The sequence below is a fragment of the Vipera berus genome (genome assembly GCF_964194415.1).
Source record: "Vipera berus genome assembly, chromosome: 1".
Lineage (NCBI taxonomy): Eukaryota > Metazoa > Chordata > Lepidosauria > Squamata > Viperidae > Vipera > Vipera berus.
The window spans coordinates 223,316,147-223,334,075 of NC_138202.1; the positions used below are offsets into that span (position 1 = coordinate 223,316,147).

The 17,929-nt window shown below is 37.3% G+C and overlaps 1 protein-coding gene across 1 annotated transcript in view; it reads right to left on the reverse strand.

Moving 5' to 3' along the window:
• TPO (thyroid peroxidase) overlaps window positions 1–15,519 on the reverse strand; it is a gene marked incomplete at both ends in the record, with an annotated part of 51,005 nt that extends 35,486 nt beyond the window's left edge. Inside the window, 3 exons of the mRNA XM_081345580.1 lie at window positions 543–675; window positions 2,176–2,333; window positions 15,446–15,519. Coding sequence (XP_081201706.1) covers window positions 543–675; window positions 2,176–2,333; window positions 15,446–15,519 — 365 coding nt within the window. The remainder of the gene's footprint in view (window positions 1–542; window positions 676–2,175; window positions 2,334–15,445) is intronic.
• Window positions 15,520–17,929: the final 2,410 nt, after the last annotated feature.

Consider the following 17,929-nt stretch of genomic DNA (forward strand, 5'->3'; position numbering starts at 1 on the left):
ATAGTCTTCAATCTGCCAAGTCAGCAGTCTGTGCATAAAGGAACTTTTGTTTGTAGACTTAAAATAAATTTGTACCTGAACATAAATGAGATTTATATGCTAAATTCCTCCATATGGTTGCATAATGCAGCTACGGTAAACTGACAACCTACAAATAGTCCAGGGTATACACGCATGGAGACTCATGTCTTCTGAATTGTCAAAATGACCCTTATTTCACTGCCAAGGCTTCAACTTTTACAAGAAAGCACATCTGTATTCTCTCGCATTGTCAAATGAACCAAACTTCAGCAGTTGCAGGGAAAAGTAAAGCAAAATAGACCATGAGCCATTTTGTACATCATACTAAACCATAATTTAATAATCTGCATCCAAACAAGCCTAGTGAAATGCCAAAGTCCACTCTCCATTTCTCTTTGACTTCAGCACATTCCTCGTTTGTCGCTATGATAAACTCTGAAGTGAGATTTAAAATAAACACTAATTTAGTAGACTAGAGTTCACTTTACATTAGAAATGTAGATCTGGATAGCAAGATTTACCTGTTGTTGCAGGCTCCAGTGATGCTTCTATACTTGTTGGTTGCACCGTTGTTCTGACACTTAAGTGGTAGCATTTCAGACACACATCCAGATATATTGGAAACCACAGAGAAAACTTCACTAGATAACTGATCTGGAATTAAAAAAGATGACATAATTCTTCCTACCAGTAATATTTTACTAATAGCAAAACCTTATAGCAGGATATGATAGATTGGTTTAAAGATTTAACTTCAAAGAGATGGTCCTACAAAATCTATATGATTTTTTTTTGAACTGCCTACTGCACCCAAGGCAGGTCTTTACCTTGGGTGCAGTAGGCAGTTTTGATAGTTTGAAAACAACCCATTAGTCTATTCCCAGCCAAGAACAAAGCTATGAGCTAGTGCCCTCATCTTTACTATTCTAAAATAACCAACATTTCAATATTTGAGTTCTTGGCTTGAACAGTAGGACAGTTCCAAATAATGCAATCTTTGTCAACTTCATAAAAATATTATATTTCACAAATGGAGATTTTTGCCAGCTATTCTGAGCTGCTACTTAGGCTTATAAGAGAGTGTTGGCTTTCTTCTAGTTTCCCTTCAAATAATCTTAGCTGTGATTGGAAGATGTTCAAGCTCTGGAAAGAAAACACTGTCAAAGTGTCTCCATCTGAGCTGGATATTACAGATTGTTTCCTCTGTAGAGGTAAATTAGTCAATCTGTCTTCACCCACATATCTGTGTATCCTTTAGAATTCTAATTAGTATCTAATTAGTAACAATCCAAAGAACCAAGCCCAATCATGTATTTGAGCACTTGCTATAAGAGAAATTCTTTATGGACTGAAAATTGCCAGTAGTGGTTGATTATCAGGATACACATCCTTTTTGTTCAAGTATTTATTGAATTGCTTAACCAAACACAGCTGCTTCCTGTCTGCTTGTGCATAGTTGTTCTGTACAGCTATAAGAGAGCATTATGTGAAAGCTATCTCTCATGACGCATGAGATAACAATATGTTGCCGAGGAATCAAGTGCCAGCTTCACTAATTAATGTGGGCTGTAAGATAGTAAGCATCATCTATTTCCTTTGCTTCTCTGAAAGCTTGTCACGAAGCTCTTAATAACAAATGAAAATCCTGATTCTTTTATTTATTTATTTATTTATTTATTTATTTATTTATTTATTTATTTATTTATTTATTTATTATTTTGACATTTAGAGAAATAAAGAAAAAATATTTTTTTAAAACCCAAATGCTAGTTACTTTATGAAATGTCCTCATATACAGCTAGAAACCGATAACCCCTTTGTTTCTAATAAACTATATGCAACGAACAACAGCGGCTATTTAAATATTCTGAAGAAGAAATTAAGTTTATCGTCATACACAGGTTCATGTGTCCTTGTTATTTGGCAAACTTGATTTTTCCCCCCCTGAAAGCCCAAATACAGTTTTATAAGAGTTTTCTTTTCTCTTTCATTTTTTTTTAAAAATAAAACCCCAAACATTTAAAGTGTTTAATCTGACCGATGGCAATGTTTTTTTAAAAAAAATAAAGTAGTGCTGCTTTAATCTAAGAGACACGACCCTCTCAAGCAACCACAGGGTTCCATTCCCAGTATTGTCCTTATGTATTTTTTCACCATTTGGAGACAGCATGCGTTTATGCTTCTGATGTTTTTCTTTCAAGTCTCGCATGGAAGTTTCCATTTTTTCAGCAGCTCGAGATAAAACCTTGATCTCTTCTTCCAGAAAGTTAGGAAACTGTGCATAAGCCACTGTTTGACTTCTTTGGTGAACGCTACAACACAAATAAAAATATTAATAATAGCATTTTGATTACACTGGCTTCAGAGGGAAAGCAAGAAATAGAAGTCGCTCTTACTATCGCCTGGAAAAATGCTAAATACACATAATTGTCCAATAGAAAGGGAGGCATTATACGACTTATATTTCTGGGAACTAGATTATTGTTGATCAGCATGTTTTTAAGAACGCAACTGAAAAATTTAAATTTGCTTTTGCCTATGCATCGAATATATTTTCTGTTGCTTTTAATATTAATGAAAATATTTGATGTTTGGCATGCTCCTTTGGGTATTAAGGATAGTCTACAAGAACAAGTGGATGGACCCTTTCCTTTCCACTAATATCTATCTACTGATTATTTTCTGAAATTCAATTTGTTTCTCTTCTGTCTATGATGTTTGGCATCACTTTCAAAAACTTTTCCTGTCATGGTTCCGACAGAGACAAATAAAGTAGAATGCCGAGGCTTGCAAGTTCCTCAAAGAACATGTTTATTGATACAAAGTATCGGCACATCAAAAGTGAAACCAAATCTGAATAGACACGTAACAATCTCCAATACAAAGTTAAGAAATCCCACCTCTAAAGCTATCCAAGCTAATACATCTTCTTGGCAGGCTTTGCACAAAACGCCCAGCCTGCAGTCCCGGGAGCAGCCAATGACCTTGGTTCCCACAGGAGAAAATCTGTTTAGTCTAGCAAAGCTCCTGGTAAACCTTCCCCCCGCTGCTCCCTCTGTGCTATGTGTCAACCAAAAATGAATAGGGAAAATGGCTGCAGCCACGCTCATTTTCAAAGTTGACATTTCCAGGATGGAAAAGTTGAGATCATTGAGATAATTGTGTGTGGAAGAATTTTATGAAGGTAGATCGAGGCATTTGGCATGAAATGTGAGGGAATTAAAAATGCACAGGCACACGTTCACCTGAATTTGAATCTATACTGTACTAAAAGAAAACTGTTACAAAATATGTAACTAAACTTTTCCATTTCATTCATAACTTCTTATGTTGATGATTGTAGAATAATTCACAATGTTTATTGACCTTCTGAAATATCATCTGCTTCTTTGGGGCATATAAATTGATTTTCCACTTCCTTTGAGCACCATATGGCTCTTTTGTATCCTCACCAGGATACAAAGCAACAAGAGCAACAACAACAACAATCAGCTGAGTGAGTGAGATATAAAGAGACAATGTCTGCAGAAGTGTTTGCAGGATAATCTGTTTTTGGAAGTTCTGCTTTTGTCTCATAAGTACATTATTTAGTACTATGAGATGGGGGGAAAACTCTGATCAGTCAACAAAGTTTAAAGAGGCAAATTTTGCGTGCAATATGTTTATCAATTCCGATTGAAACCAAGTTTTCAGTCACTATAAGGACAAACTACTTGATGCATCACAGGGTTAACAACCAACTACTCTTCTGTTATTATTATTTCTTTATATTAGATAAAGACCACAATCTAGTTTGGAACCACCATTTTCTTTCAGAAATTTACTTCTTTATAAGAATTTAAAAACAAATATTAAATTTATAACAAGGAAGGAGAATTAAAGAAAAACATCTTGTGGGTAATATGCATTTTTAAAAAAAAATATCTTGGACATGGTTGGAAGTATTTTATTCTATCTCCAGATACAAAGAAGTTTCCATCCAAACTCAAACACTGGCCTTTTTTGGAGGGTGGGGGGAAGAGGGGGAGTTAAGAAAAAGAATACCAGAATGCTACATTGTTGTATACTGGTGGTCCTCAACTTACAACAGTTCATTTAGTGACCATTCAAAGTTACGGCACTGAAAAAAGAAACTTTGACTGTTTTGCACAGTTATGACTTTTGCAGCATCCCCATGGTCATGTGATCAAAATTCTGATGCTTGGCAACCAGTTCATATTTATGACAGTTGCTCTATCCCAAGGTCATGTGATCACCTTGTCTGACCTTCTCACAAACAAAGTCAATGAGAAAGCCAGATTCACTTAACCACCGGGTTACTAATTTATCAACAGCAGTGATTCATTTAACAATTGTGGCAATAAAGGTCGTAAAATGGGACAAAACTCACTTAATAAACATCTCACTTAACCACAGAAACGTTGGGCTCAGTTATGGTCGTATATTGAAGGCTACCTGTACTGTGTACAGAGTATACAATTTCATCCCCAGTGCAAGCAATGGGGTTTAATCAGCATCATTTGTTTTGGATTAAAATAGGGTAGCTCCAGCCACTCTAAAGGAATAGAAATTAGCTTTTTCTCACTTTCCTCTATAGCTCCTTGTGCTGTCTAGCAGAGTTTATACAACGTACTTAATCAGGTCTCTTGAAGATCAAGCAATTGCACTAATTAATTCATTAAATTGATATGGATGCCCATCTTACTTGCAGATGACCGTACAGAGTTAAAACACAAATCATACTCTTCTACCGTTAAAAGCAATTAAAAATTAAAAGCTACATTAAACATATAGTAAAAAGATAGAGGAGAGTTCACTCTACCTTTTTACAGTGTAACCATTTCATTGACTCCATACTTCCTTGGGCACCTCAAGTTTGATGGCACATCCAGTTGTTGAGTGCCTTCCAGAAAGCTGGAAATTTCACCTGGTGGGGGATGATGTTCCGGAGGGTGGGTGCCATATCAGAAAAGGCTCTGTTTCTGGATCCTGCCTAACAAAGCTCCTTAGCCCACAGGACCTGTCCCTTCTGCTGGATCTGATGGGATGACTAGATGCAATCAGGGAGAAGCAGTCCTTAAAATAACCTGGGTCCTGTGCCATGTAGGGCTTTAAAGGTCACAACTAGCACCTTGAATTAGAGCTGGAAGCAACCTGACAGCCAATGCAGTTTTTTTAAGCAGAGATGAAACACACATAACTGCCCACGCTGCTGCATTTTGAAGCTTCCAGATAATCATCCAGGGTAGCTCAAAGTAAAGCAAGTTACCATAATCCATTTGGAAAGTTACTAGGGCATGAGTAAATGAGAGTAGGGATTCCCAACACAGGGATGGAGGCAACTGAAGTACATCATGAAATTGGGCAAAGACCCTCCTGACCACAGCTGTTGTTGTTCAGTCACTAAGTCATGTCCAACTCTTTGTGACCCATGGACTGTAGCAAGCCAAGCCCCTTGTCCCCCACTGTCTCCCTGAGCTTGCCCAAATTCATGCTCCCTGCATCAATGACCCTATCCAACCATCTCCTCCTCTGCCGTCCTCTTCTCCTTTTGCCTTCATCTTTCCCCAACATCAGGGCCTTTTCCAATGAGTCTTCTCTTCTCATTAGGTGGCCAAAGTATTTCATCTTCTGTTTCAGTATCTGTCCTTCCAAAGGACAGTCAGGATTGAGTTCCTTTGGGATTGATTGATTTGATCTTCTTGCAGTCCAATGAACTCTCAACTGCCACCTGCTTTTTGAATCACCAGCAAGGAGACTGCTAATCTGCAATGTCCTCAGGTCATCTAGCCCTCAGCCTGGCCTTTGACTGTGGGAGCTCAGCTGAGACTTGGCCCTGGTGATCTACTACCTGCCCATCTACCTTAGCTCACAAGCCATACACAAAGAGGTAACAAGTCGGATTTGGTCCAAGCAATCAAAGATTAATGCCTCTCTATTTGCTCTGACTGAGTTTTAGAGCATTTAGAGATTTCTGTATTAAAATGAAAGTGGAGTTATTACTGAATTAAGGTGAATATGCCCATTGATATTGGCAGCCTTTATAATTATTTCAGAAAATAAATGCCATGTGCCATTCACAGATGCACTGTGCTTGGGTTTTTAAAATAACTATGCAACAAAGTAAATCCATTTTGCCAATAGGGTCCTCCTTCAAGTTCAAATAAAATGAAATCAATTTTTGTTCACTTGGCTGAAGTACTTTCAGGTCTTAGTTCATAAAAATCGGTAAACGTAACCCTGATATCCTGTGTATAGAATTATTAAGTGTTTTTCAGGCTGTAACTAAATCAGAAACTGCCTCTTCAATTCAAGAGTCCTTTTTCACTCTCAAGGGTAGTATTGAAACTTACTGCCCTTGCACTGCTGCAATCTTTCAATGAGAAATCTGAACGTTTGAGTTTTCACAGTGCAAAAAATGCTGTCACTTTGTGAAGATCAGTGTCAATGCTGCTAACATCGAATGTTATTGCTTGACAAGAGATGAAGAAGTAGCCATTTCATATGTTAAACTTGTGTATTGCTTTAAGAGATTTAGTTTAAGGTTGGAAGGGGGAAGAGGAGGATTGTACCTTCAAGGCCATCTGAATTTACAGAAGATAAGACCTTGGCGGGTTTTGTAATGGAAGGGAAATTGATTCTTTAAATTAATTGGAGAATATGATTAATGACAAAATTAGAAAGGTGGAGAATTGTGTTTTAATATATTGTGCAAGGGGCAGAGATTTCAGATTCCAGCTTCCGTGGAGCAAGCATTTGCCGGTATATTAGGCTAATAAAGGACTTTTAAGGTAAACAATGCCTCAGAGTCATTTGAAAAGCCCATACATTGGAAACTTGACAATCAGATTTAAAATAACAGATCTCCTTTCTTTGTTTCCTTTCCTTCCCTGTAATATTTGGCATTCTCATAATACTTTCCTGACACTTCAAATAAAAATTTCTCAATCTGGAAATATGTAAGTTATTATAATGAAAGAACAAGTATCTTCCAAAACCCTTTCAAGTCTTCCCAAATTTTCCCCCCACCAGCAGTTTCAAAAAATATTTTCAAATTACCTAACTGATATTTTATGAAAGATACATTATTTAAAGTAATTATGCTATGGAAAGAAAACAGATTTGAAAGGTGACTAAGTTGCACGAAAACTTGGACTTACATTTCTAGACAATCACGTGTGTACTACCAAAGAAGATACAAATATAAATGTTTGGACCTAGGGTCCATATGATTTTTTAATTCAGTTTTTGTGGAGAATGATAAAACCCAAACCCACACAATGTTCACTGTGTCCATTTTATTCCTCATATTTTGATAGCTCTTTTGAGTAATTAAAAAATATTAGAATGCCATTAAGTTGGGCCAGGCCTCTAAGTTGTCTATACCTCATGGACAATATCTATCCCAGCACAAATCCCTAGCTTAACAGAATAACAGAGTTGGAAGAGACCTTGGAGGTCTTCTAGTCCAACCCTCTGCTCAAGTAGGAGACTCTAGACCATTCCAGACAAATACAGTAGCTGTCCAATCTCTTCTTAAAAGCCTCCAGTGCTGGAGTACCCATAACTTCTGGAAGCAAGCCATTCCACTGATTAGTTGGACTGTCAGGAAATTTCTCCTTAGTTCCAGGTTAGTTTTCTCCTTGATTCATTTCCATCCATTGCTTCTTGTCCTGCCTTCAGGTGCTTTGGAAAATAGGTTGACCTCCTCTACTTTGTGGTAGCCCCTTAGATATTGGGACATCTGCTATCATCTTACTGCTAAGCTTGTAAGCCGCCCTGAGTCTTCGGAGAAGGGCGGGATATAAATGTAATAAAAATAAAAAATAAATAAATAAAAAACATGTTTTAGTCACCAGTCACCACTTATCATCTTTCTTGCTTTTCTCTGCACTCTTTCTAGAGCAGACATGTCAAACTCACAATGTCACGTGACGTTGTGCAACGTATCAGAGCTTTTTCCCCATTGCCAGCAATAGGGTGGGCACGGTTTCATTGTGATGCATTTGGCCCGTGGGCTGACAGTTTGACACCCCTGTTCTAGAGTCTTGACATCTTTTTTATATATTCCATCCACCCATCTTATCTTTTGACGTTCCTAAGTCTAGCCAAATACAGTTGCTTTCCTCTCATCATCTTGTATCTCATGGCCAGAGGACATCATGAGAGCAGCCTGCCTTTAGTTACTTGTAATAAGTTTCATGTTCTAGCATAACATGCAGAGTCAAAAGCCACACTTATAGTCAATAAAGCAAAGATTTTCTTCCTTAAATTCTATTCTCCTTTCCATTTGCTTAATTATTTGATTTTGTCAACCTGTTCTGAAACTTTCATTTCATTTGGCCTTTCTCTCTCTCTGTGGGCTAGTACTCACCTTGGTAGAATTTTAAACAAAACATTGCTTAAGTAAGGAATAAGTGCAAAAATCTAGTAAATCTGCACGTTCTGTTGCCTCTGTTGTCTTTGGTGTAGGAGCTGTTCACCAATTGCCTGCTGCCTCTGGACCACACTTGTTCCCATGGACATAGAATCATTTGCAAATTAACTGCTTTTTCTGCAGCTTTAAACAGCTCAGTGGGTATTTTGATTGCCTCTGGTGCCTTTCTACTTGACAGCCATGCTTCTTATGTGTAACTTCTTAATGGAATTGGTTCTTGAATACATTCTCTGTATACAGATGTTTCTGTCACTCTAGAATTTCATTTGCGAAGGGTTTCAATATAACATTTCCATCTTCTTTTAACTTCATTTGCCTCTCAATTTTCTAGTAGACCTTCTCCAAGATTATTTTTGAATATATTAGCAATACATGTTCTTATGAGCTTATTCCTATTTTGCTTTTTCCTATTATTTTCTTCTACGTGTTAGTATTCTTGAAATTGAGATCTTTCTTTGTTGCTTGTTGCTTTTCATTGTGAGAGGAGGAGCAGTGGAAGCCAAATAGAGACAAGGAGGCGCCTTCGATCACGTCACTCAGGCGAAAACTAGGTGGTGCTTCTCAGAGGTAATTTCAGGAACAGACACTTCATCTCTCTAGTTTTCTGATTGGTGCATACGGGAAAGGGGGCGGGGCCACAAAGTATTAGCTGGGTTGTGGCTCTGGAACTTTTTCTTGTCTAGCTGTTCAGAGCACAACTAATGACGACTGGGAAAGCTCTTAAAGGGTTCTGTTCTGAGAACCGGTTGTTAAATTATTTTAATCCCACCACTGTGTAAAGGTTTCCCTATCCAGTCACATCTGACTTTAGGGTGTGGTGCTCATTTCAAGGGAACCAGTGTTATCTGAAAACAATTTCTGTGGTCATGTGGCCAGCATGGCAATTTGTCGAGGTGCATGGAACACTGTTACCTTCCCACCAAGGTGGTGCCTATTTATCTACTCGCATTTGCATTCTTCAGAACAGCTAGGTGGGCAGGAACTGAGGCAAGTAACAGGAGCTCACCCAGTTGCACAAAGCTCAGGTCTCAAACCTGGGCTGTCTGTCTGCATCTGATAGGCTCAGCATCTTTAACTGCTGAGCCATTGTGCCTTCTGGTAAAATCGTGCTACCATAAAATTGTTTCACACTCAGCTCTTGGAAGTCCTGTAATTACTAAACTGCACTTCTTCTGTTTCAAATATGTGGTTGATTGATGCTATTGTTATCTACCTCATAACATTCAAATGTAACGTGTGTTTTCATTGCTTGAAGCAGGTGTTTATCAAAAATTTGTCTTCACAACACTCTATTAACATACACTATATGCTGCATCACTGCATTTGTTCAATCAAAATATTCTTGCAATTCAGGCTGCTCATTTCTTTAACATTAGCATTTCAATCACATAGTAGTACATGATGCAATTCCCTGATGTTGATTTAACACTTTTTTGCAATTTGCCATAGAATTCCTTAATTTCTTCTATCATTATGTCTGCATTAAGTGCATAACTTTTATAATGTAGATGTTACTGGATTTCCACTGATTCTAATAATTATGAACTTATCGTTTATTGTGCTATCGCAAATATAGCATTTATATTTTCCATTTGTCTTCACCCTTATGGTAGAGCATCCTTACCTTCTTCATTCCCTTTCAACATTACTGGCAAAAGTGACCCTTCTAGGATCTTCAGCTACTGTCAACATTACTGTGAGAGTCATTGAACCTACTCAACTATCCTACCATGTCAAGTTTGCAATCCACTGAGCTAAGTTGAAGGAAACAGGTCTCTTCTACAGTATAATATTTTTTTAAATGGGACCAATCAATTGTTTTGCTTTTTTAAAAAAAAACCCAACAACCACTGATCGTGTTAACCATCTGTCTTCAATTACTCTTTCTTTAGCTGTCCTCTTTCCCATATCATAGCTCTCACATGCATATTGTGTTACACTATCACATGCATAAATGCCAAGTATTAAGTTGTCCCTTTTCTATCTTCCTTGTGTTTTCTGTAGTCTCCACTAACTCTTTTATCACTTTAATCTTGCAACTCCAATAGTGCTGTGCATTGGGATACACAGAAGGATTCAAATTAGTTACTAAAGTGGGTTTTTTTTAAAAAAAAATTATTTAAAGCAGATGTAGATGAAATAACCCCAGTGATCCATATGGCTGGTCAGTCCCATTTTTTTGATCTCCAGGGACTTTCCACATCACACTGTCAAATTTGAGCCTCTACAACTATCACATAATATTTATCTTCAAAACTACTCAAATCTCAGAAATATGAAAAGGGGAGAATATTTCATTCCTAGCCCCTTCCAGGAATATCATCTAAACTTAATTTAGGAGGTGTGGGGAGATCAGAGGTCAACACAAGCGCAAACATTTGGCTCTCCAGCAGGCTAAAGTAGTGGCCTTATTCTACTAGTGATGGGACCAAACCTGCATTTATGCAGATATGATGGTATAAATATCTCCTGCCGGTTCTTGCTAAGATATATTTACCTGTTTTTTCTTCCTTTTGGTTCCTCTTCTGCTTCCTGTGTTTCTTCCTTCTTAATTCCATTTTGCTTTATTTTTCCTACCCCTAGGAAAATAAATTTGACTCAGCAGTTAAGTACCTTTTGTAAAAACAATAATAAAGAAACTAAATATTGTATACCGTCAAAATGATAGAAAGGATGGCATATACTACTATTCCATTATGTGGGATTTTCAGCAAAAAGTTTGCTCCTAAGTACTATTTCAGGTACTATCCTTTTGTGTTAATCACTAAATTCCAATTTGTTACAGAATTAGATGCACTTCAATGTTTCTGAATAAACCTCCTTAAGATCTGTTCTGTGTACTTTTGCTGACACCTACAAAGAAATCAATATTTATATTTTGTTCAGCATAGTTGTTACAGGAAAGTGTATCTAACCAGTCATTGTGATTTATGTATCACATGATAAACTGGAATAGACAGGGCACAAGAAGAAATCCAGACTTTAAAATACTGTCCTTCATACAACCCTAAGCCTTTTAGAATAACTTTTTCCACACTAAGTATTCCAATTAGTTAAAAATGTCCTTGAAGAATTGGTCTTATATTATAAGCTTTTTTTTTAAAAAAAAAGATGAAATAAATTAAATAGTAAATAAAACAATACAGTGGTACCTTGGTACCTGTCATTAATTGGTTCCAGTAGGTGCAATGAGCAGTGCTTTTTTTCTAAAAAAAATAAAAAAGGTGCCGGAACTCTCATCTTGGCGGGTGCAGGAGGCGGGGGGGTTGGGGGTCGCTGCTGTGGTCACGGGTGCTGGTGGCAGGCTGCCCCCCAGGGCCAGAGCTGGCGCGGCTGGTGCTGTGGGAGCAGTGGGGCCCACTCTATATGGCGGGGCTGCGCGGGGCGGGCAGCAGAGGTGGTGCGGGACAGGCGATGCAGGACGGCCACTTAGGCACACAGAGTGAAGCGACGGTGGCACAGGTCCAGCACCAGGTAGGTCACCAGCCTGGCTGACATGGGTGAGCACAAGGAAGGAGTGCACATGGACTCCACAGAACCCACCTCCCACTCCTTGTCCTCTCTTACTTACCTAGTTGAGATGGTGTAGTTGGGCAGCAGGGAGGGATGCAAAGTTCCTGCCAATTCACTTTCACTGCAGACAACTTGCCGGTGCAACGTTTGCCGGCCAGGTCTTTTGGCACACTCAGCAGCAATTCCTATTGGCTTTTGAAAGCCAATAGAGGGAGTAGCATAGCTTGTGCAAAAGCTTTTTTGTGTGTGTGTGTGTGTGTGTGTGTGCAAAAATGGTGTTGGAACGCCATTCTGAGCATTCTATGAGAAAAAAAGCCCTGCTTTTATGTTTTAATCTTATGATTTTAAAAATATTGTAAGTTGCCTCAAACCTCGCCATGTGGATTGCATACAAATATTATGTAATTGGTAAATAAAGGTAAAACATATGTTAAATATACATCAAATGATAATATGCTTCCCTACAAAGTCAATTCTTGCTCAATGACAGACCAAGGAGTTAACTCGGAAAGGCAAAAGGAAAATCTAGAAGAGGTCTGTGCAACTTGTAGAAGGGAAAGGCCCACACTGATCCCTGCGTTCCCACAGAGAGGGCCTCCTCAGGGTGCCACCGATCAGAGAATGTCGATTGGTGGCCCCCAGGGGGAGATCCTTCTCTGTGGGCGCCCTGGAACTATGGAATCAGTTACCGGTAGAGCTCCGGATGGCGCCCGATCTTCGCTCCTTTCGCCGCGATCTAAAAACATTTTTATTCGAACAAGCCGGCCTGGCCTGATGGGGGATTGGTGGGGTTTTTTATTGCTGTTTTATTGGGGTTTTTTAATTGTATTGTATCGATTGTTTTTTAGTGGGCAACTATTTAATCTTTTTTAAAATATTTGTAATTTTGCATTTTTATTCTTGCCCTGTTCACCGCCCTGAGTCCTTCGGGAGAAGGGCGGTATAGAAATATTAATAAAATATAAAATATAAAATATAAATTAAGATTAAAAATCTTTGTGGTCTGCAAAGGAATGCTGGTGGGCTAATTAATGATTTGGTGACTAGAGGAGCATCTGCAGTGTTGGAGTTCGTGGTCATGGTAAGCCATGGAGGCACTAGGCAACATGACTTTCAGGGCAGTGGTGGTGATTTTATTACTTTTTTAAAAAAGTCTGTGCTCTGTCCAAGGGTGCTTGGTAGGCTGCATGTACAGGCCTGGTCTAGAATTTATTTTGGAGCATTCAACTATCTAGAGCAGGCATGTCAAATTCATTTTGTTTGAGGCAACTTCTTATAAAAGAATTGCCATTAATTTGTTTTAATAAAATAATTTAAATCAACTTTTCACTTGATTTCAAATTAAATGAATTATATTGGTTGACAATGAGATTTTTTTAGTACAATTGCCAAATGCAATAAACTGGTTTTAGGTATATGTGTGCACTAATTATTTCAACACCAATACATTTTAACAACATATTCTATTTGTAAATGAATGCAAATGCAAATTATACAAGTTTTTTGTGCAAAAATAAAACAAAATAACAGATTCAAGAGCTGTTATCATTAGTTATCCTTGGATAAAAAAATGATTCCATCATCCAAAACTTTGTTATACTGTATTTAACGAACAGATGCTTTGGGATTAAAAAAAAGGACTGACTATATTTGATTGTGTATCACCATGGCATTAAAACAAAATTTGAACAGTGTATGAAAAATAAAGGTTCCCTAAACGTCTGCTGGCTATATCTATACATTTTCCTTGATAGCACTCTATTGCCTTCTTTTTAGCCTTTTTTTCAACTTCCCAGCTTAAAAAAGGCAAGGCACGGGGAGCTGAAAGTTACAGAGACTGTTTTAGCAGGTTGCTAAGCAACCTGTTCACACTCGGCCCTTCTTACCCTCCCACTTTTAAATTAGCCTGTACAGATCGCATTTCCTTTGATTTGAGCCATCTGAAGGCCTGTCGCTGCGATGCATTCTGCTCCTCTGCAACCTGGCTGCCTGAGGAGAATTTGGCTCTCTGGAACAGTTTCCTTCAGCTTTTGTGTGTCTGTGTGTGTGTGTGTGTGTGTGTGTGTGTGTGTGTGTGTGCAAAAAAAGGTGCCAGAACGCTGTTCTGAGCGTTCTATGGGAAAAAATGCCCTGGATATATAACATATAATTGAAGATTGTAATTAGTTGCGTGTGCACATTCAGCAAGTGTGATGTATTTGTGCTGGCATTTCTAGGCCTCTTTCCAACCATATCCAGAAAAATTTGTAACAAACATTGGAATTCTTAAGGCCATGTTTGGTATTTCCCAGCAATCTGTTACTGGAAGGAAAAAGCAATCTCTGCTGTGTTACAGGTCCCAGAGAAGCATTTGCATGTATGCAGGTATCCTTATGGTGCCATTGTTATGGATGAGAAATATTGGTTGCAAAGTTGGCATTTCTGGATGTAATACAGATATTTTGGACTTATTTTTGTTTCTTTGCATGTTTGATATTTTTAAAAGGGCATATGCTACTGACTACGCTTATGCACATATGTAACATCTTTTGCTAGGATACATGACCACTGCTTTTCCAGAACGTGAAAAGTGAAAGATTGTGACTAAAGAAAATTTTAATATACAGATAATACCACCAGAAATTATTTTATCCTTTTTAATAAATATTGTTATTGATGTTAAGCTCACCATGGAAAACATCATATATTGTTATGTATATACTAGGTTAATTATTTAAAGACTGAAGTGCAACATAACTAGATTCTAAATAATCTATTTTTCAAAACACACAACAGTCCAAACAGTAAAAGTAAAGTCCAAATTAGGAATATTTCATTCTTAAGAACTGTTTAATTTAAAGTGGTTTAGTTGTAATAGATGGTTATAGATTCAAAATAGTTTTCAAGAGTATGTACAAAAGATACTATTTTTTTCTAGCATCAGCTAAATTAGACATATTACATTGAGAAAAATGTTTCTCATTTCTTTCCTGTTACCTTTGATTTCATTGCAGAGATGTTAACATAAGAAATAGATTATTTTGTTATCTAATTTTACCTTCCAAAAGACAGAAGCAGATGAAAAATGTGAGGTTCTTTCCTGTTGGCTTTTTTGAATTAGCTGTTTTACATTCTAAAAGTTTAGTTCCTAAAGAAGTAACCCTGTAAATAATTTTAAAGTCCTCCTCTAGCGTAGGCTCTTTTATGACTCAAGGACTTCAACTCCCAGAATTCCTAAGCCAGCATGGGTCAGCTTGGAAACCTCTCCCTTTCCCCTCAGCATGGCTGGCTCAGGATTTCTGGGAGTTGAAGTCCACGAGTCATAAAAAAGGGCCAAGATTGCCTAGTCCTGCAATAGGCTTTCAGAGGGAGCTTTTTTTTTTTTTTTGCAAAAAAAAAAGATGCCGGAATGCCTTTCTGAGCATTCTATGAGAAAAAAAGCCCTGGCAACAAGTACCAAAAAAGGATAAGTCCCAAACAAACCATGTGACTTACCACATGACCCTTTGTTTGGACTGTGAATAACTTTTTGTCTGTCCCTTTTTCTGTGTCAGTGACCTTCCCGGCATGGCCGACTTCCTGTCTGCCCTCTGTGCCTGTCTCCCTCATTTTGTAGCAACCATCCCAGAATGGCTGACTTTCTGCCCGTTCTCCACAGCCATCCTTCTCTTCCTATCATAGTGCGCTGAGTACTAAACAAATGCCAAGTACTGGGACAATGTTTTCACATCAAAATGCATTGAGCACCAAATCTGATGAATTTTGAAACAGTTGAGTACCAAGGTACCCCTGTATGAGATATAGCTATTAAGAAAAAGATGTTGGTATTTTGAAAAAAGTTTGGTTCTAAATTTGGATAAATATATTTTGCCTATTGTAGGATATAATTTACTATATATTAAAAACTTTCAGCAATGTAAACTAAGTTATTTCTCCTGAAAAAGATGTAAACATCCCTCTCCAATATCACTATGATATTATTTTCTCCTGATTTATGAAACATTTTGGAACACTTCATCATCATCATCATCATCATCATCATCATCATCATCATCATCATCATCATCTTTTTACTTACTTAATAAATCATTTCTGTTGTTCTGGACAAAAGCCACAAAAAGAACTATGCTGGGAACTGTTAGTAAAATTATGAAGAAAATGAATACGTTCATCTGAAAAATAGTGAAAACATTCCAAGGAACAGCTGTTAACATTACAATTTAAGAAAAGACCCATGTAAATTCTTTGTTAATAGTGTATAATATATGATTCCTTTTCAGTCTCACTAATCAAGCTAAAGCTGCTTTTTGGCTTAAAGTGTTTGTGATGGAGGCAGTTGGGTGCAGAGGAAACTCTAGTAACTAATGACTTTTTAAAAATGCTATGTTTAAAACAAGATGCCTCCTAATTTAAAAAAAAACAATTTTTCAGAAATCAAATTACCTAATCATATTTTATATGCCTTAAAATTACTTAAAACCACTTCAAATGAAACTCCACACAAGATACTGATAGTACTGTAGAGGACTTCTATCAAAGTCAGTGAATCTTTTCCAGACTCGAACAAACTATAAGATGCTGTGAGGCTAAATAAAACAATATTTTTTTATTTGCCATCACAGTATTTCGTAGTTTATTTCTACACACCAATTGCATTTTTAATCACACTTTTCTGAGGAAAAACCAAAGGCTGGTTTGCAAGTGTCAATCATTATTTTCTGAATGTCACATCAAAGCTTGATCTAAACATGTAAATAGATTGGAAGGATTTCCAAATTACTGACTCTGATGCTTTTCAGTGAAAATTCAGCTACAAATCAGGAGTAACATTACCAATCCTAAGCGTTTGCTTTTATTACTGTAGTCAATGGCTATATAAATATAAAGCTTATATTGCTACCGAATTGTTAATTACAAACCCAGGCACACCAGGGCACATAATTCTTGCACAAATTAGTGCCAACAGCAGTTGGACACCTGAGTTGTTAGCCATTCCCATTATACTTTGCAAGCTAACATAATTACTTTAGGGTTTTTTTTCAGAAATTAAAAGAGAGCACTTTATAATCTCACCTTTTTTCTCTCCATGGAGATGCTCATCGGCAGCCCTGAAGCTGATCAAGTATTAGTTCTTCTGAAACAGCCAACGGAAGTGCTTTTCAAGACTCTGGGTTTTAGTAGAAATTTGTTCTTTGCATGAATGCACGTTCAAAAACCCTGCTGATGACCCAAATTTATTTTGCCCTACGCTAAATAAATAAATAACCCAAATGTGCCTCACTGATATAATGCAGCACTTTCTCAATGCTTTATGCATCATTACTTGTCCTCATGTCATTTCAACTTCATCCAGTTTAAAAATTCAGATGTTATGCAAAATGCCAGATATGAATCAATATTGATTCTTCAACTACCTGATCCACCAATAACCTTTTCTCTCTTTTTTTTGCATCAGAGTCTCTTTAACATTAAAGGACTCATGGTAATTGTATCCATGAAGACCATCTTCATTCTATTTTCTACCATTTTTATTTTTTGGGAGGGAGTTAAAAATGCATTTGGGAAGATACAAAGAGTACACAGAGTAGATGTGGCACATAATATTTATTTTGTTTACTACTATTTTGAACAAATGTGAAATTATCACAAAGAGATAGCTTTCTCTGTAGGAAAGATAGCAGTTCTCTCTCTCTCTCTCTCTCTCTCTCTCTCTCTCTCTCTCTCTCTCTCTCTCTCTCTCTCTCTCTCTCTCTCTCTCTCTCTCTCTCTGTTGTTTATAGTATACATGCTGATATAATTATTTTTTATATGTGGCTTACAAGAATCCTATCTTGACATACCTGATATCCAATACTAAGATGTCTCATTTGCAGTGGCCTTCAGAGACCACAATCCACTTTACAGAGCAACACTTCAGAAACATGAAATAAATATATATTGTTGAGTTGTATCCCTTAAAAACTCACAGGACACTTTAAG